Raw genomic sequence first — 14,937 nt, 5'->3', positions numbered from 1 at the left:
GGCTTTTCGACAAATAGATTCAAGAGAAAAGTGATATAATCATTTCTATAGATTCAGAAAAAACATTTGATAAATTTAACAGTCATTCACGACTTTCAAAAACACCTTTAAAAAACTAGGAATAGGCCGGGCGCGGTGCTCAAGCCCCTGTAACTCCCAGCACTTTGGGAGCCCGAGACGGGCGATCGGAGGTTCAGGAGATCGAGACCATCGCTGGCTAACCACGGTGAAACCCGGTCTCTACTCAAAACAATACGAAAAACTATAGCCCGGCGAGGTGGCGGGCGCCTGTAGTTCCCAGCCTACTTCGGAGGGCTGAGGCCGGAGAATGGCAGTAAACCTGGGAGGCGGAGCTTGCAGTGAGCTGGATCCTGGCACTGCACTCCAGCCTGGGCGACAGAGCGAGACTCCATCTCAAAACAAACAAACCAAACAAACAACAAACAAACAAACAAAAAAACATAGGAAACTCAGGAACTAAGACACACCGGGCCCTGTCCGTGGGTGGGGGAGGGGGGAGGGATAGCATTAGGAGATATACCTACATGTAAATGGACAAGTTAATGGGTGGCAGCACACTAACATGGCACTTGTATACATATGTAACAAACCTGCACACTGTGCACATGTACCCTAGAACTTAAAGTATAATAATAACAATAATAAAAAAAACTAGGAATAACAGAGAGCTTCTTCAATGAAGGGTATTCATGAAAACATCTATTTATAAAACCTTGGACGTGTTCCCCTAAAGTCAGGAAACAATATGGATGCCCACTATCACTTTCTCTTCTATATCATATTGAAGACCCTAGTCAATGCATGAGGACAAGAAAAAGAAACTGAGGCACAGGGACTGGAAAGGAATCAGCTACTTTCCTTCTGCAGAAGATGTCACTATTCACACAAAAACTCAAAAGAATTTCAGACAAATCATTAAAAATCGTAAGAGAATTTAGCAGGGTAGTTGAATACAAGATAATATGTTTTTAAAAATCAGCTGCATTCCTATACAACAGTAACAGCAAATACATCGAAAAGACATCATTTATGATAGCAACAAAAATGGTAAGGATTTTAGAAATACATCTAGCAAAAATCTATTTGCATAAAATCCTAAAACTTAGATTTTAAAGAATACTTAAAATTTAGTGAAATACATTGTCTTCATAGATAAAAAACTCAGTATCTTAAGGAGGTTAATTCTTAATCTCTAGATTAAATGCAATCTCAATAAAATCCAATCTGAAACACATATGGAAGAACAAACAGCCCAGAGTAGCCCACACACTCTGAAGAAAAATAAGTTGAGGGTCCTGTTTTACCTGATTATCAGTGCTTATTACAATAGGGTATTAGGACAGGGATGGACAACAGAACAGGAAGAGTTCAGAAACAGACACACATGTAAATGGAATTTTGATATGAAAGCAGTTGCACTGCGAGCTGAGGGGAAGAGAAAGATCTCCTGAATAAATGGTGCAGGGACAACTGATGATACGTACAGAAAAACAAAGTTGTATTCTTGAATCACACCATACACAAAAAGCAATTCCAAATGGATCAAGGATTTCAACATGTAAAGCAAATTTTAAATGAAGAAAATGAAGGAGAATATTTTTCTAACCTTGGAATAGGGAAGAGCTTCTTCAGACACAAAAAACATTACCCTTAAAAGGAAAAAATGAACTATATTAAACTTAAGAACTTTTGTCCATCAAGAAATAACATAAAGGGAAAAGACAATTACCGAACTGAAAGAATAGATACATAACACATATAATAAAGGTTTAGTATCATTATATAATCAACTCCTGCAAATCAATATAACAACAACAACAACAACAAAAACCAATTAAAATTGGCCAAGAACACAAACAGGCATTTCACAGAGAAGCAAAAAACATGGTGGCCAGTAAACATGTGGAAAGAAGCTTAATCTCATGAGTAATCAAAGAAAAGCCAATGAATATCACAAAAAGATATATACTGTATAATCATGAGATTAGCAGAAATTACTAAATTAGATAATTTCAAGTGTCAGAGAGGATATGGATGACTAAAACTTTATTTCTGGGGGGAGGCAAATAGTACTTTGGAAAGCAATTTGGCATTATCTTGTGAACATCTCCATATCTAATGACCTAGCACCTCCACCAGTAGGTATGTACCCAAAACAGTAGTTCTCAAACATTTTGCTCACAGGACCCCTTCATGTTCTTAAAAATTACGGAGGATTCCACAGGGCTTTTTGTTTATGTGGGTTATCTATTGATAGCTACCATGTTAGAAATTAAAATTGAGGCAGTTAAAATGTTTTGTGAGAAAGGCGTATTTTAAATATTATTTTTCAAATCTCTTCAGTTTCTGGATTAATAGAAGAGAACTGATTCTTGTGTTTGCCTTTTGTAGTCAGTCTGTTGCAATATCCACATCATGTACTTCCTGGAAGACTCCAGTGTATACTTGGGAGAGAATGAGAGTTCAAATGGCAAAGGTCTTTGTATAATTATGAAAAGAGTTTTGACCTCCTCACTCTCTGAAAACTGTCTGTGGACACTGAGGTCCCCAGATGACCCTTTGAGAATCACTATCCAAGGGAAACTGTTGTGTATGTACACCAGGAGACATAAACAAGAACGAATATCATAGCAGAGTCTGTATTAGCCCTAAACTGCAAACAACCCAAATGGCTACAAACAGGAGAATGAATAAATTGTGGTGTAGTCATGCAGTGGATTATCATACAGCAATGAAAGAACTACAGCTACATGCAAAAACTTAAGGATGTATGTTGATTGACAAAAGCAAGTCCCCTAAGACTATACATACAAATTCAGAAGAGTGGTTACTCTGTTGGGGAGGGAGATGTAAATTAATTACATTGTACCCATTTTTGGGCTGAGAGGTAGATTCATGGTGTTAAAGGCACTGCAAAGGATAAGTGTATTTTAGATGATCAAATAGTCCTATCAAAAGGTAACAAAGACTAGTTTAAAAAAGGTATTAAAAGTCTGTTTTAACATTGAGTACCCCGAGACAGAAAGAAGGGAACAATAGAACCAAGGCCTATTTGAAGGTAGAAGGTGAGAGGAGGGTGAGGATTGAAAAACTACCTATTGGATATTATGATGATTACCTGGGTGACCAAATTATCTGTACACCAAACACTCGCAAAATACAATTTACCCATGTAACAAACCTGCACATGTACCCAATGAACTTAAAATAAAAGTTAGAAAAAGGAAAAAAGAAAAACCTACTTAAAATACTTGACTTTGATCTCATAAATCAGACATTAAAAGCATCAGTATAATAAGTTTTCTGGATATAAGATCAATACACACACACACACAAATCAATTGTATTTGTATATACTAGAAACAAACTATTGGCAATTGAAACAAAAAATTTGCAATGGCATCAAAAAATTTGGAAACCTAGAGATAAACCTGACAAAAGATGTATAACACCTCTATACCAAAAATTGTGAAACAATGCTGAAAGATATTAAAGCCCTACATTTTAAAAGAAAGTCAGTTTTAAATCCGCCAGAATTTTAGGCATTTATTTCCTGCAGGTGGTGAACATTTCTAGCGACTGATCAGCTAAAATCTCTCTATAAAGCCTGGGTAGAAACCAAAATTTTAATTGTTTTAGGGGCATGTTTGGTAGAACAACTAGTTCTACCAAAGTAATGTTACCTTCTGAAAGAGGTCACTAACAATTCCCACTGGCTGATTTTCACTTTGCTATATTTTTGTCAAAAAAAATTACAAAAAATCTAATACTTATATGCCTTTGACAACAAAAGGCATATTCTTATTTAGTTTTTAGAACCCCAATAAAACCAGGACAGGTACCACCACCCTCATTTTACAGGCGAATAAACTGAGATGCAGAGATCCTGAGTGACATCCCCCACTCACGCAGCTAGTGATTTGAACCCAAGGCCTTAGAAACCAGCTCCTTGTGTGTTGCACATCAAATATAAAACAGAAAGGAAGCCAAAGAACAGCCCAGACTTAAAAAAAGGAATTGTGAAATTCCTCTGGCTTCAAGCACGTAGGAACTACTGTGTGATTTGTATTTAGTTACGTGAAAGAATCTCTTACTACTAGCACTAATCTACTACTGCAATATATATAACCGATTAAATTCATTTTGTTCTATGAATTTCAAGTTGTAATTCAAGACGTCTTTTTTCTCTCTTCCCAATTATTTCATTTTGGCAATTTTATAGCTTGAAAATCCGCCAAAAGAGAAAATGGCTAAGAATACTGAAATCTGCAAAACTTTTCTTAGAAAGTCTGGGAAAAGCTTGATGGGAAGTGAAAATAATTGACTTTTTTTTTTTTTCAAAGTATAGACATACTGCTTATTCAACAGCACTGGTTCCCCACAGAACAGGTAATTTAAAGATGGCTTAACTTCAATAGAGCCCCAAACTAACAAACTGAACATATATAATAATGGAATTTCCTAAATAAAAAATATTTACATTGACATTATCCCTAAAATTTGGGCAAAATTAAAATTCACAGCAGCATTTAAACAATCCAAATTCCTTCATTAAATAAAAATGATTAAATATCATTACTTTAAAATAATTTATCATTTTAAAATGAGCCCTGGTCCAGGGACTATCATACAGAAAAGAAAGCATTCGTTATGAAAAATAAGATAGAATGAGAATTCTGCTATAAATCAAAAGATATTCAGTTTGCCATTGCTTTTGGCTTAATAGGAGCTGAAAAGTTGAGAGTTCTATGACTTTTTAATAATCAAGTAAAATTGTTTAAGCTCTATAAAATCCCTGAAAAGCACAGTCTGTTTACCTGTAGAGAATCTGTAAATGCATCGTCCTTGTTTTCAATGGGTCGGAATAGTCCCTTTTTCTTCTCCCGGTCCCTTATATCTGGGCTGGCAGCACTAATGAGCATCTTCAGGTTAGCTGTGGGTGTCCATGGTTCCGCTTGCTGTCTGTCAACAAGCTTAACTGGAGTAATGGGATTTCTTTCTGGAGTAAATTTTTTTTGCTTTGATAAATCAATTGGTTCATTTTTTATTGGAGTCTTCGGGGCCATCCTTGATCGATCAACAAATATATTTTCCTATTTTAAAAAAGAGACTTTTAGCAAGAATGAGAAAGGGCAGGTATCAGCTAAGAGTACACTTTGTTCCCACCATTCACTAAGACTTGAAAATACAAATAGGACCGTATGTTTAGGGCTGAAAAGTATCAGGAAAGGACTAACAAAAAGTAGAAGGCGTCATGGGAATCGAAGAGTGGCTCCAGTGAGAAGTAGATTATAATCTGCTACTCCTTTTACAACTATCTTTCATGATATCTCTGTAAGAGAAATCACAACGTATCTGTTACTGTTGCATGTTTGTAACAGATGAGGACTATGAGGGCAAATGCCGGTTGAGTCCATATTGTTTCTAAGTGTCATCTTTTTTCAAACACTACTTACAAGTTTGCATTGACTAGTGAAGAGCAACAATGCTTTTGTAGTTCAATGTGCACCACTGCTAATACAGCACTTAGTAGCAGGACCAGTTAATGGAAGAGCATCCAACAAAATCCCACATTTTAAGCCACCCTAGAGAGCTCTCTAATGTCATTCTCCTAGAGCAGTGCATCTCAAACTACCCATGGTAAAGGACTCGTTTTTTTAGATTTCCAAACTCCTGCAAACTGATATGTGACCTTACTTCATAGGACTAATATGCAACACAACTTCCACCAGATGTGATTTGCCATTTGAGTTTGTCACTCAAACTGACCCATAGCTTCTTCAACAAGAGACCACTAATCATAAGCTTAGATATGGTGGCAATACTGAATTGCTACTGAGGTTTATTTTTCTTCCTTTTTTTTTTTTTAAAGATAGGGTCTCACTCTGTTGGCCAGCCTGAGTACAGTGGTGTGATCGTGATTCACTATAGCCTCAAACTCCTGGGCATGTGCAATCCTCTTGCCTTAGCCTTCCAAGTAGCTGGGACCACAGACATGCACCACTACATCCAATACTTTATTTTATCTTTTGGAGATAGGGTCTCACTCTGTCACCCAGGCTGGAGTGCAGTGGCATGATCACAGCTCACTGCAGCCTCAAACTCCTGGGCTCAAGTGATCTTCCCACCTCAGCCTCCCAAAGTGTTGGGATTTCCAGTGGTGTGCATAGTACAGTGGTGTGCACACCATTTCCAGTGCACACCACTGCACCCAGCTAATTTTTAAAATTTTGTGTGGAGACGGGGTCTCGCCATGTTGCCCAGACTGGTCTTGAACTTCTGGCTTCAAGTGATCCTCCTACCTCTGCCTCCCAAAGTGCTAGAATTACAGGCATGAGACCCCACACCTGGCCTTTTTAAATTTTTTGTAGAGATTGGGATCTCACTGTGTTACCAAGTCTCATCTCAAACTCCTGGCTTCAACTAATCATCCCATCTTGGCCTCTCAAAGTGCTAGGATTACAGGCATGAGCCACCACACCTAGACTACTGAGGTTTTTAAGTGCTTAACTCCCAAGTTTCATTCTTTTTTGCACCCTGGTGATAATTTGTGGAATAGCATCTGCCTCTAGACCACACTTTGAGTTAGAATGTCTTAAATAATTCTAAGAAAAGATTAACGATGGGCCCATTGTAAAAAAAGACTAAGTATATAGAATCCACCTTTGGAACTACCAAGTAATTAAAACATATCTTTCCCCTAAAAAAGTTTCAAAAATTCAATATGAGAATTTGGTAATTCAATATTCAAAAACAGAAAGATTCTGCTTTCTGTAGTATTCCCTTCCAGTCAACAGTGTCTTACATAATTACAAAGGTAGATGAATTATCTGTCACTCTCTCCCTGTACACTCCATACAGCTACTGAATGGTTGTGTTTTGGTTGAGCAGGGGTTTACAATAGTGTTTTCCTATAAATGAGCAATGTGTGAAGAGGTAAAATATTGGGAGAAACTGGAGTTTGTGTAGGCAAGGCAACTCTTGCTCCTTGGATCAGCAGAAGCTGCAAGCTAGTCATGGCAACATTCAGTCCTAGTGTAAGCAGAAGGAGAGGAGTCAGTGGAAGTGGCGATTTCTCATACTACAGTAAGTACCCAGCCCAGAGTGCTGCATCTACCCACCTCTTTTAACAAGTCCCTGTTAGCGTGCTATTCTGATAAAGGCTTCTACAGGTGAACTCTCAAGGGAAATTACTGTTTACTGTGTGCCACACCCTGTTTCATGTATTTTGCATGTATTGACTCTTCATCCAATCCTGTGACATAGGCATTAACATGTTTCCATTGTATAGATGAAGAAACTGAGGCACAGAGAAGTCAAATAACTTGCCTGAGGTCACCTATGACCTCATTCAGTGTAAAATCATTGGTATGCAAGAAATAGCTGAAGGCAGAACTTTCTGAAATTCTCCATCTAAAAACGAGCTTGTGTCCTGGGTACAGAGTGGGAGGAAGTTATCTTTTTCACAGCTCCAACCAAAGGTAGCCAGCAAGCCACTAATCCCCACTAGCACCTAGGGAGAGGCAGCATGGGGAAATAGTTATATGTGCAGGATGTAGGTCCAGCTAACCTGCCCCTGCTACATATCAGCAGGGGTGAGTGTGGCAAGTTCCTGTACCTCACTATACTTTATTTCTCTCAACTGAAAATGAAGTTCATAAAAATACCAATCTCAAGGGTTATGAGATGAGTTCCTGGACTACAGGGAGTGCTCGATAAAACTTAGCTATTATCTTTTCCCTCTTTTCTATTCTTTATTACCATTCACTCGCATTTCAAGCTAAATATACTATAGCACATCATATTGCTATTTAACTTCCTGGATGTGTGTCTTGTCTCAATAATAAGACTGTGCTCTTGAGAAGGTCAAGAAGCAAGTTCTACATGTCCTGTTTGTCACAATTTTCGGCACAATGCCTTGCCCACTGCAGGTACTCAAAGAACACTGTGCTTTGATGAGTTATTCCAAAAGGTATCCTCATGGTGGAGGGTGTGGTCCAGGCATGCTGGGTGGACAGAGATTCACAAGCCTTCTCCATTGCTTCCAACAGAGTTACTTTTTCCCTAGCGAGGGAGCAATTGAAAATGGATTATTTCTTCATACACTTTGATATATTTTCACTGTAGTTTACTGAATACTTCAAGTAGGATGGGAGTTAGGTCATGTGGTAGGTTATGATTGTATTACACCTCTACATCAAGAGAAAAAAATGCTAAGCCAATTGTATTCTAGGGTCTCAGGTGGACAGAAAGTCAATTGCAATCTAGTCACACCTTGCTCCATCTGTCTGTCCTGCTATGCTGACAGCACATACGACTGTGGAAAGGGCACTGCAATGGAAACCTGATTTGTGTCCCAGCTGTTTGTATCTTTTTGATCCTGGACAACTGTTTATTCTGTCTGGGCCCAGGTTTCCATATGTATGAAATGAGGAATTTAGATGAAAGTGTCTATTTCCAAGGTTTTCTAGCAAGGCTGCATAGCTGTGGAGTGGATGCTGGGATGCAGCCTATCTCTTCAGACATGACTCATTCCCCGGCTGCTGGAAGTAATGCCAACAGTCATCCCATAACCAGAAGGCTTTGGCTGAAAACGGCTGACTCGTCCAAGGTCACACCACTTCCTGGGAAGCCTCTCCTGTACTCACTGGCTGGTAGAAGTAGCACAGACATATAAAAGCCAGGCCTCTGGGAGGCCAAGGTGGGCAGATCACGAGGTCAGGAGATGGAGACCATCCTGGCTAACATGGTGAAACTCCGTCTCTACTAAAAATACAAAAACAAAAATTAGCCGGGCGTGGTGGCAGGCACCTGTAGTCCCATCTATTCTGGAGGCTGAGGCAGGAGAATGGCGTGAACCCGGGAGGCAGAGCTTGCAGTGAGCCAAGGTCATGCCATTGCACTTCAGCCTGGGCGACAGAGCGAGATTCCGTCTCAAAAAAAAAAAAAAAAAAAAAAAAAAAAGCCGGGCCTCCTTGCCCCAACTCTGGACTCCTCTGATGGCTGCCCTAGAACTCCCCAGAGGTAACTTCCACTGTGACTGTATTGCAGCTCCACTTATCCTTCTGTCCAATTCCATGCCTTCCTGTCCCTTCCCTAGGCATTGATCCCAAGAGTACTTCCTAATAAACCTCCTGCACACTTAACCTCTGGGTAAGATCTGCTTCAGGAAATCTAACCTGCAACAGCCTGGAAATCACTCCCTCCATTAGAGTGTCTGGAGAAATGTATCCTGTGAAATGGCCCTCTAGTTCTCTATATAAATAGAGGTAATACACCTTGGCTTACCTACCATAGAGTTGCTGTGATGATGGGCTCTGAAGGTCAAAGCACTCTGTCATCTGTGACGTGCTATACAAATGTTCATTATTATTACTAATAACACCAGCACACTGACTATAGGTAAACTGGTTTGTGCTGCCACAGAAAGGTCTTCGTTGTCTTGGTTCTAGTCCTGCTCCTGTGTCCGATACGGCTTTGATCATGTTATCTCAAACAATATACACAGTCAAGTGTATATATTAGCTTGGGCCATATTTAGCCAACCTTTTTCAGTTCCCTCTCATGCACATCCCACATTCTGCCCAAACAGTCCCCTTGCTACTCAGACCTGCCCTGCACTTTATCACAGCAAAGCTGGTGCTCACACCACCACTTCCTCTTTAATGCCACTGGCTTTGCCTGTTGAAATTCTGTCTACTATTTAAGTCTCATTGCAACGACTACATGTTAGAAAGTGTCTCCTTCTAGCTATAGACCAACAACTCTCCTTCTTTCCAGAGCACACTTTCTAGAAGCAATCCCCACTGAGGGTTTTCTCTGCCTACCTCCTAGGGGGTCCCTCAAACTACCAGTCTGTTCTGATCCACTGGTCTTACTTATGTCACCTCTCCATTGCCAGATCAAGTCAATAGCAAAATATCTTACTTGACCTCACTGCAGCAGTTAAGACTGTTGACTATTCTTTGCTCTATAGAACTCTCAGCCCTTAACTTGTGAGATTCCACTGTTTCTTTCTCTCCTGGTTCTTCTCATACTTCTGACTGTGCCTTCTCAGCCTTCTTCTATTTTCACTCTTACAAACCAAACCGCAAGAGTCCACACACAACCCTCTGCTGCTCTCTCACTATTTGCCACTCCCATGTATAAAGCTTTAAAATCGGCCTATATGCTGACAATTCCCGTTCGGACTTGATTACGACCTTTCCTGAATTCCAAAATCAGGCTACCTGCTGCTTTCTGCACATATTTATTTACCTATAAATCACACAGCTACAAACATATTCTAAACTGAATGCACCTTCTTTCTCACCCACTCCCAAAAGAGATGAATGACCTTCAAAGAACACCCATGTCCATTAAGTTTGGGCATTGTCCCCAAATATGCCATGCTCATTTCCACTTCTTCACTAGCTCCCCTCTTCTACTTGCCTGAGACTCAGTATTCCTTCCTTCCAGCCACAGCTCAAGTGCTAGCTCCTTCACAAAGCTCTCCTAGCTTCTTTGCTCCAGACTACCTGTTTTCTACTTTTGTTGTCTCAGGTGCATTGTAAACAGGTAAGAGGCATAGTAACTTTGGATAATGAAGTCGGAAACTCCTTCATGTTTTAAAGAAAAGTTTCTCCATGACTGGTAAGAAGGTGCATGCATAATGCAGTACTTACAGACCTTGACCAAAGGGCAAATGGCCAAGAAAGAAATCCTCTAAATGACCGCTGATCCAGCAAGACACCACTCCAGGTATTCCCCAGAGAGATTCCAAGAAGGAACAACTCAGCACCACTAGCTTCCAGTCACTCTTGATTTCTTGAACATTTTTTGAATGCTCATACCTCATGCTGTTTCTTCTGCCTAAAATGTCCATCTCATTCACTCTTGCTTTCTTGGAGGTTGAGCTTCCTCATCCACTAATGCTTAGCCCAAATGTCCCTTCCTCTGTGAAGCTTTTTAACCCTCTCTGAACTTCCCATGAATTTATTTCCTCCTCTTCTTTCTGCCCAGGTCATTTATTCCTACTCCTAGTATAGCACTTACCAAATCACAGTATAGTTTTACATTTGGGCCTCTGAAAGTCTCCCTGCTAACTGAGGGCAGGGTGGACATCATGTTCATCTTTAGGCTATCAGTCTGATTCCAAACAGTGTGAAGGCTATGTGCCTATGGGTGCTTTACAGAAACTCAATGTGGGGAGTATTATATATTAATTCCAATTTATGGAAGAAAAAAATGGGACTTAGGGAGATTAGGAAACTCATTAAATCACCATATCGCCAGCATCTGGAACAAAAATATTTGTTGAAAGACCTTGTAAGTATATTTGTTTTAGGTCACATAGCTAACAAATGGCAAAGCAGGAAATCAAACCCAGGACCCCTTGGCTCTTAAACCCCATGTTTTCATTATCCCTAGAAAGCGTCCTTCCTTTACTTCATAGCAGCATGAAAACGAGAGACAGAAGCCCCTCCTAGTAACTCTATGAAAGCACACTATTCTCATCTCTTGCCTTCTATTTGAGGTGACATAATCCCTGCTTATAAATGTTATTTCAAACATTTTCACTGCTTTCCCAATCTCTTTAAGTCACTTGAGTTTTTTTTCCTACACACATTAGAATGTGAAAGTTCAACTGGACACAGTAGCACTTTCTGATGCTAGAGGAGAAGGGTCCTTGTTGAAGGTACTTGATAAAAGTCATTGACCCAGAGGAAGAGAAGTAAAGCACTAACTTAGACTTTATATAAATGTATGGATATATATATCTTCAAGGCTGAACCATCCAAATTGGAAAGGAAAACAAAGTTTTGCTCTAAAACTCTAAAAGTCAAAACTCTGAATATACACTTTAAGTCTGGGCATTTCCACCCTCACGACTTAGATGATTAAAAAAAAAAAAAGGGCCACTTTAAATAATCGTCGCTTTATCTGTGGTTTCACTTCCAGTGGCCAACTGTGGTCCAAAAATATCACATGGAAAATTCCAGAAATAAACAATTCATGAGTTTTAGACTGTGTGCAGTTCTGTGTAATGAAATCTCACGTCATCCTGCTCCGTCCTGCTTGGGATGTGACTCACCCCTTTGTCCACCGTATTTGCACTGTAGACACTACCTGCTCGTTCATTAATCACTTAGCAGCCACTGTGCTATCAGGCTGGCCGTCATGGTATTGCAGTGCTCATGTTCGAGTAACTCTTTATTTGACTTCATAATGGCTCCAAAGCACAAGAGTAGTGATGCTGGCCATTTGGATATGCCAAAGGGAAGCGATAAAGTGCTCTTTTAAGTGAAAAGGTGAATGTTCTTGACTTAAGGAAAGATATGCCGAGGTTGCTAAGATCTACTGTAAGAATTAATTTCCTATCTGTGAAATTGTAAAGAATGAAAAAGAAATTCATGCTAGTTTTGCTGTCATACCCCAAACTGCAAAAGTTATAGCTATGGTACGTAAGTGCTTAGTTAAGATGGAAAAGGCACTAAATTTGGGGGTGGAAAACATAAACAGAATAAGCAGAAATGTGTTCCAACTAATGACAATCCGGTTCACTATTATCCACAGTTTCAGGTACTCACTGCAGGTCTTGGAACACATTTCCTGTGGATAAGGGGGACTACTGTATTTCTTTACCTAATAAAAATAAATCAAAATGCTGGACAAAAAAAAAAAAAAAATCCCTAGATGGGGGAGCATACAATTTGCATCTATCCTAAATTAACAATTATCAAGTATTCTTCAAAGGCTCATATGAGCATGGGTTGCTTTGCAACCAAGGAGTTTCACTGTTGATGCTAAGCCTAAAAATAAGACCAGGAGCTCAGAGAAGTTCAATGCCCAAGTTGCTACTCACAGATTTATATTCAAAGTTTCTAAAACTTATTTTGTTATTTCTATTTGCCTCTGCCGAAAAGTGCTCAGATAGTTTAGACATTGTTATGGCCAGTTTCTTTGTAATGTTTCTTGAAAACAACACCTTGGTCTTACAAATCACAAGGAGTGCAAAATGTAAGGGAATGGCTCAGTGCAAAACTAGCAATAGTATGGTAAAATATTCAGAATATACTGATGAGTTCAGCCACTTTATCTCCCTATATGGTAGGCACAGGTCTACCATATAGGACCTGTGAATGGAACAGACTGTGAATGGAACAGTCTCTGGGAGCTAGTTCATCGGTATGAAGACATTTCACAGCACTTTAATAATCCAGCATTTATGCCTACAAAGGTCTATTTTCCTGGGAACTGAGGCTTAGCATTCCTACAGAGCATTAGCTACACTACCCTTGACAACTGTATTATAAACTTTGATTGCTGTAGCCAGCATATTTTTGACGGATATAAATTGGTTACAACATTACATGTAACCTCGCCTATTTTTCCCACTATATCTGAGAGTAGAATTGCAACAATAATGGTTTGGATCGCTCTATTTTCTAAAAAAGAATGTTTCTATAATGTTTATCAATATTACTTATTATGCTTAAATGCAAATACAAATGGCATGTTGGAACACTTAATTGAATTCAACATCACCATCCTTAATATGTTAGAAACTAAGGTGTTTATGTTAGCTTACCTTTTGTGCATTTTCCCCATCTTCAATTGCAAAATCCAGTCTGGGCTGCCTGGGGCTGATCAGGTCTTTTAGTGTTAAACAATTTACCTCCATCTGCAATGCACAATTACACTAGAAAATGATTTTGCATTTAGGTACCTTTTCCTCAAACAAAAATATCTACATATGTGTTACTTGTTTGTCAGTATGAAACTCCCCCTTGCCTAAGCAAATCCTGGGCATTTCCAGGAGTTGTAGCCACCCTCAACTTTCTAAAACACACGAACAAACTCAAACACCTCAAGTGTGCTTAGTAATACTGAAAATCTGGGAAGAAAAAAAATCTACAAAAACAGTACTTCTTTATGAAAAGCTAGACGGCAAAATAAAGTTACCAAGTCGGAAGGATGTTGGGCAAATCTGTCAGAAAGTACAGGGTCTCCCAGGTCAGTTAATTTTGGCGCAAAGAACTGAGAGGAATTCGGCTTTGAGGGGTTTTGAATCAGGGGGAAGGAAACCCGATCGCCAGACCAAACCCACTCAGCGCTGAGCGCAGCCACTTCCCAGGCCTCCAAGCAGATCCCCCAAATAAACTCCTCCAATGAAAGCCCCAAGTTGTGGGGAAGGGCAAATTCCCTCTACTGCCGGGCTAGAAGGAGAGCTGCGCCCGGCACACCCTCTGCGCACCGGGTCCCCCGGCAGAAACACCTCGAGCCCTCGCCAGCCGGGGGATGTGAGGGGTGGCAGGTTGGCAGCCGGGGCGGAAGGGGTCCCCGTATCCCAATTCCCGCCTCCCCACCAGAGCTGGGGCCGCACGCTTACCGCTTACCCCTGCTTTCCGAAGGAGGCTTCCTGCCTCTGCAGGGACCTCCACCGACCCAAGCAGATGAGGGAAGGTGGTGCGGCGATCAGCAGCCGGGCGGCGGCATCGGGAAGGGAGAGCTAGGTGCGCAGATCCCCGCGCCGAGTGCCCTGGGCTGCCGGGGACCCCGCGGCGTCCCGACAGCGCCAGCGCTCAGATCGGCCGAGCGCGACTCCAGCCTGGATCGTAGTCCCCGCTAAAACACCTCCTCTGGCGCCTTGAGACCGAATTTGAGAATCCACCAATCAGCGGCGGCCGGCGGGGCGGCCCCGGCCAATCGTGCGGCGGCACGGCCCGGGCTCACCGCGCTTCGTAGTCTTGGCGCTCCGAGTCGCGCGTTTTGCCCTCACCCGCCCAATTGTTGCCGCCTCGGCCCCCTCCCCCTTCCGGGTACCTGGAAACCTCGGGCCCGGGAGCCAATTCCTGCTGGGGACGCGGGCCCGGGAGGCCGCGGGAAGCCAAGGTGGGGGCGGCGCGGGGCGGCGGGAGAAGGAAGAGGAGGAGG

General features: G+C 41.1%; 1 protein-coding gene across 1 annotated transcript in view; it reads right to left on the bottom strand.

Annotated features, from left to right (window-relative positions):
* Positions 1 to 14,519, bottom strand: part of E2F7 (E2F transcription factor 7) — a 44,535-nt gene extending 30,016 nt beyond the window's left edge. Inside the window, exons 1-3 of the mRNA XM_017872510.1 lie at positions 14,400 to 14,519; positions 13,592 to 13,684; positions 4,839 to 5,114 (exon numbers count right to left, since the gene is read on the bottom strand). Of these exons, the coding sequence (XP_017727999.1) occupies positions 4,839 to 5,114; positions 13,592 to 13,684 (369 nt within the window). The 5' untranslated portion in view covers positions 14,400 to 14,519. The remainder of the gene's footprint in view (positions 1 to 4,838; positions 5,115 to 13,591; positions 13,685 to 14,399) is intronic.
* Between the last annotated feature and the right edge of the window lie 418 nt (positions 14,520 to 14,937).

The sequence above is a fragment of the Rhinopithecus bieti genome, unplaced genomic scaffold (assembly GCF_001698545.2).
Source record: "Rhinopithecus bieti isolate Rb0 unplaced genomic scaffold, ASM169854v2 scaffold_5476, whole genome shotgun sequence".
In the NCBI taxonomy this organism is placed as follows: domain Eukaryota; kingdom Metazoa; phylum Chordata; class Mammalia; order Primates; family Cercopithecidae; genus Rhinopithecus; species Rhinopithecus bieti.
This window is presented reverse-complemented; position numbering and strand designations above follow the sequence as displayed.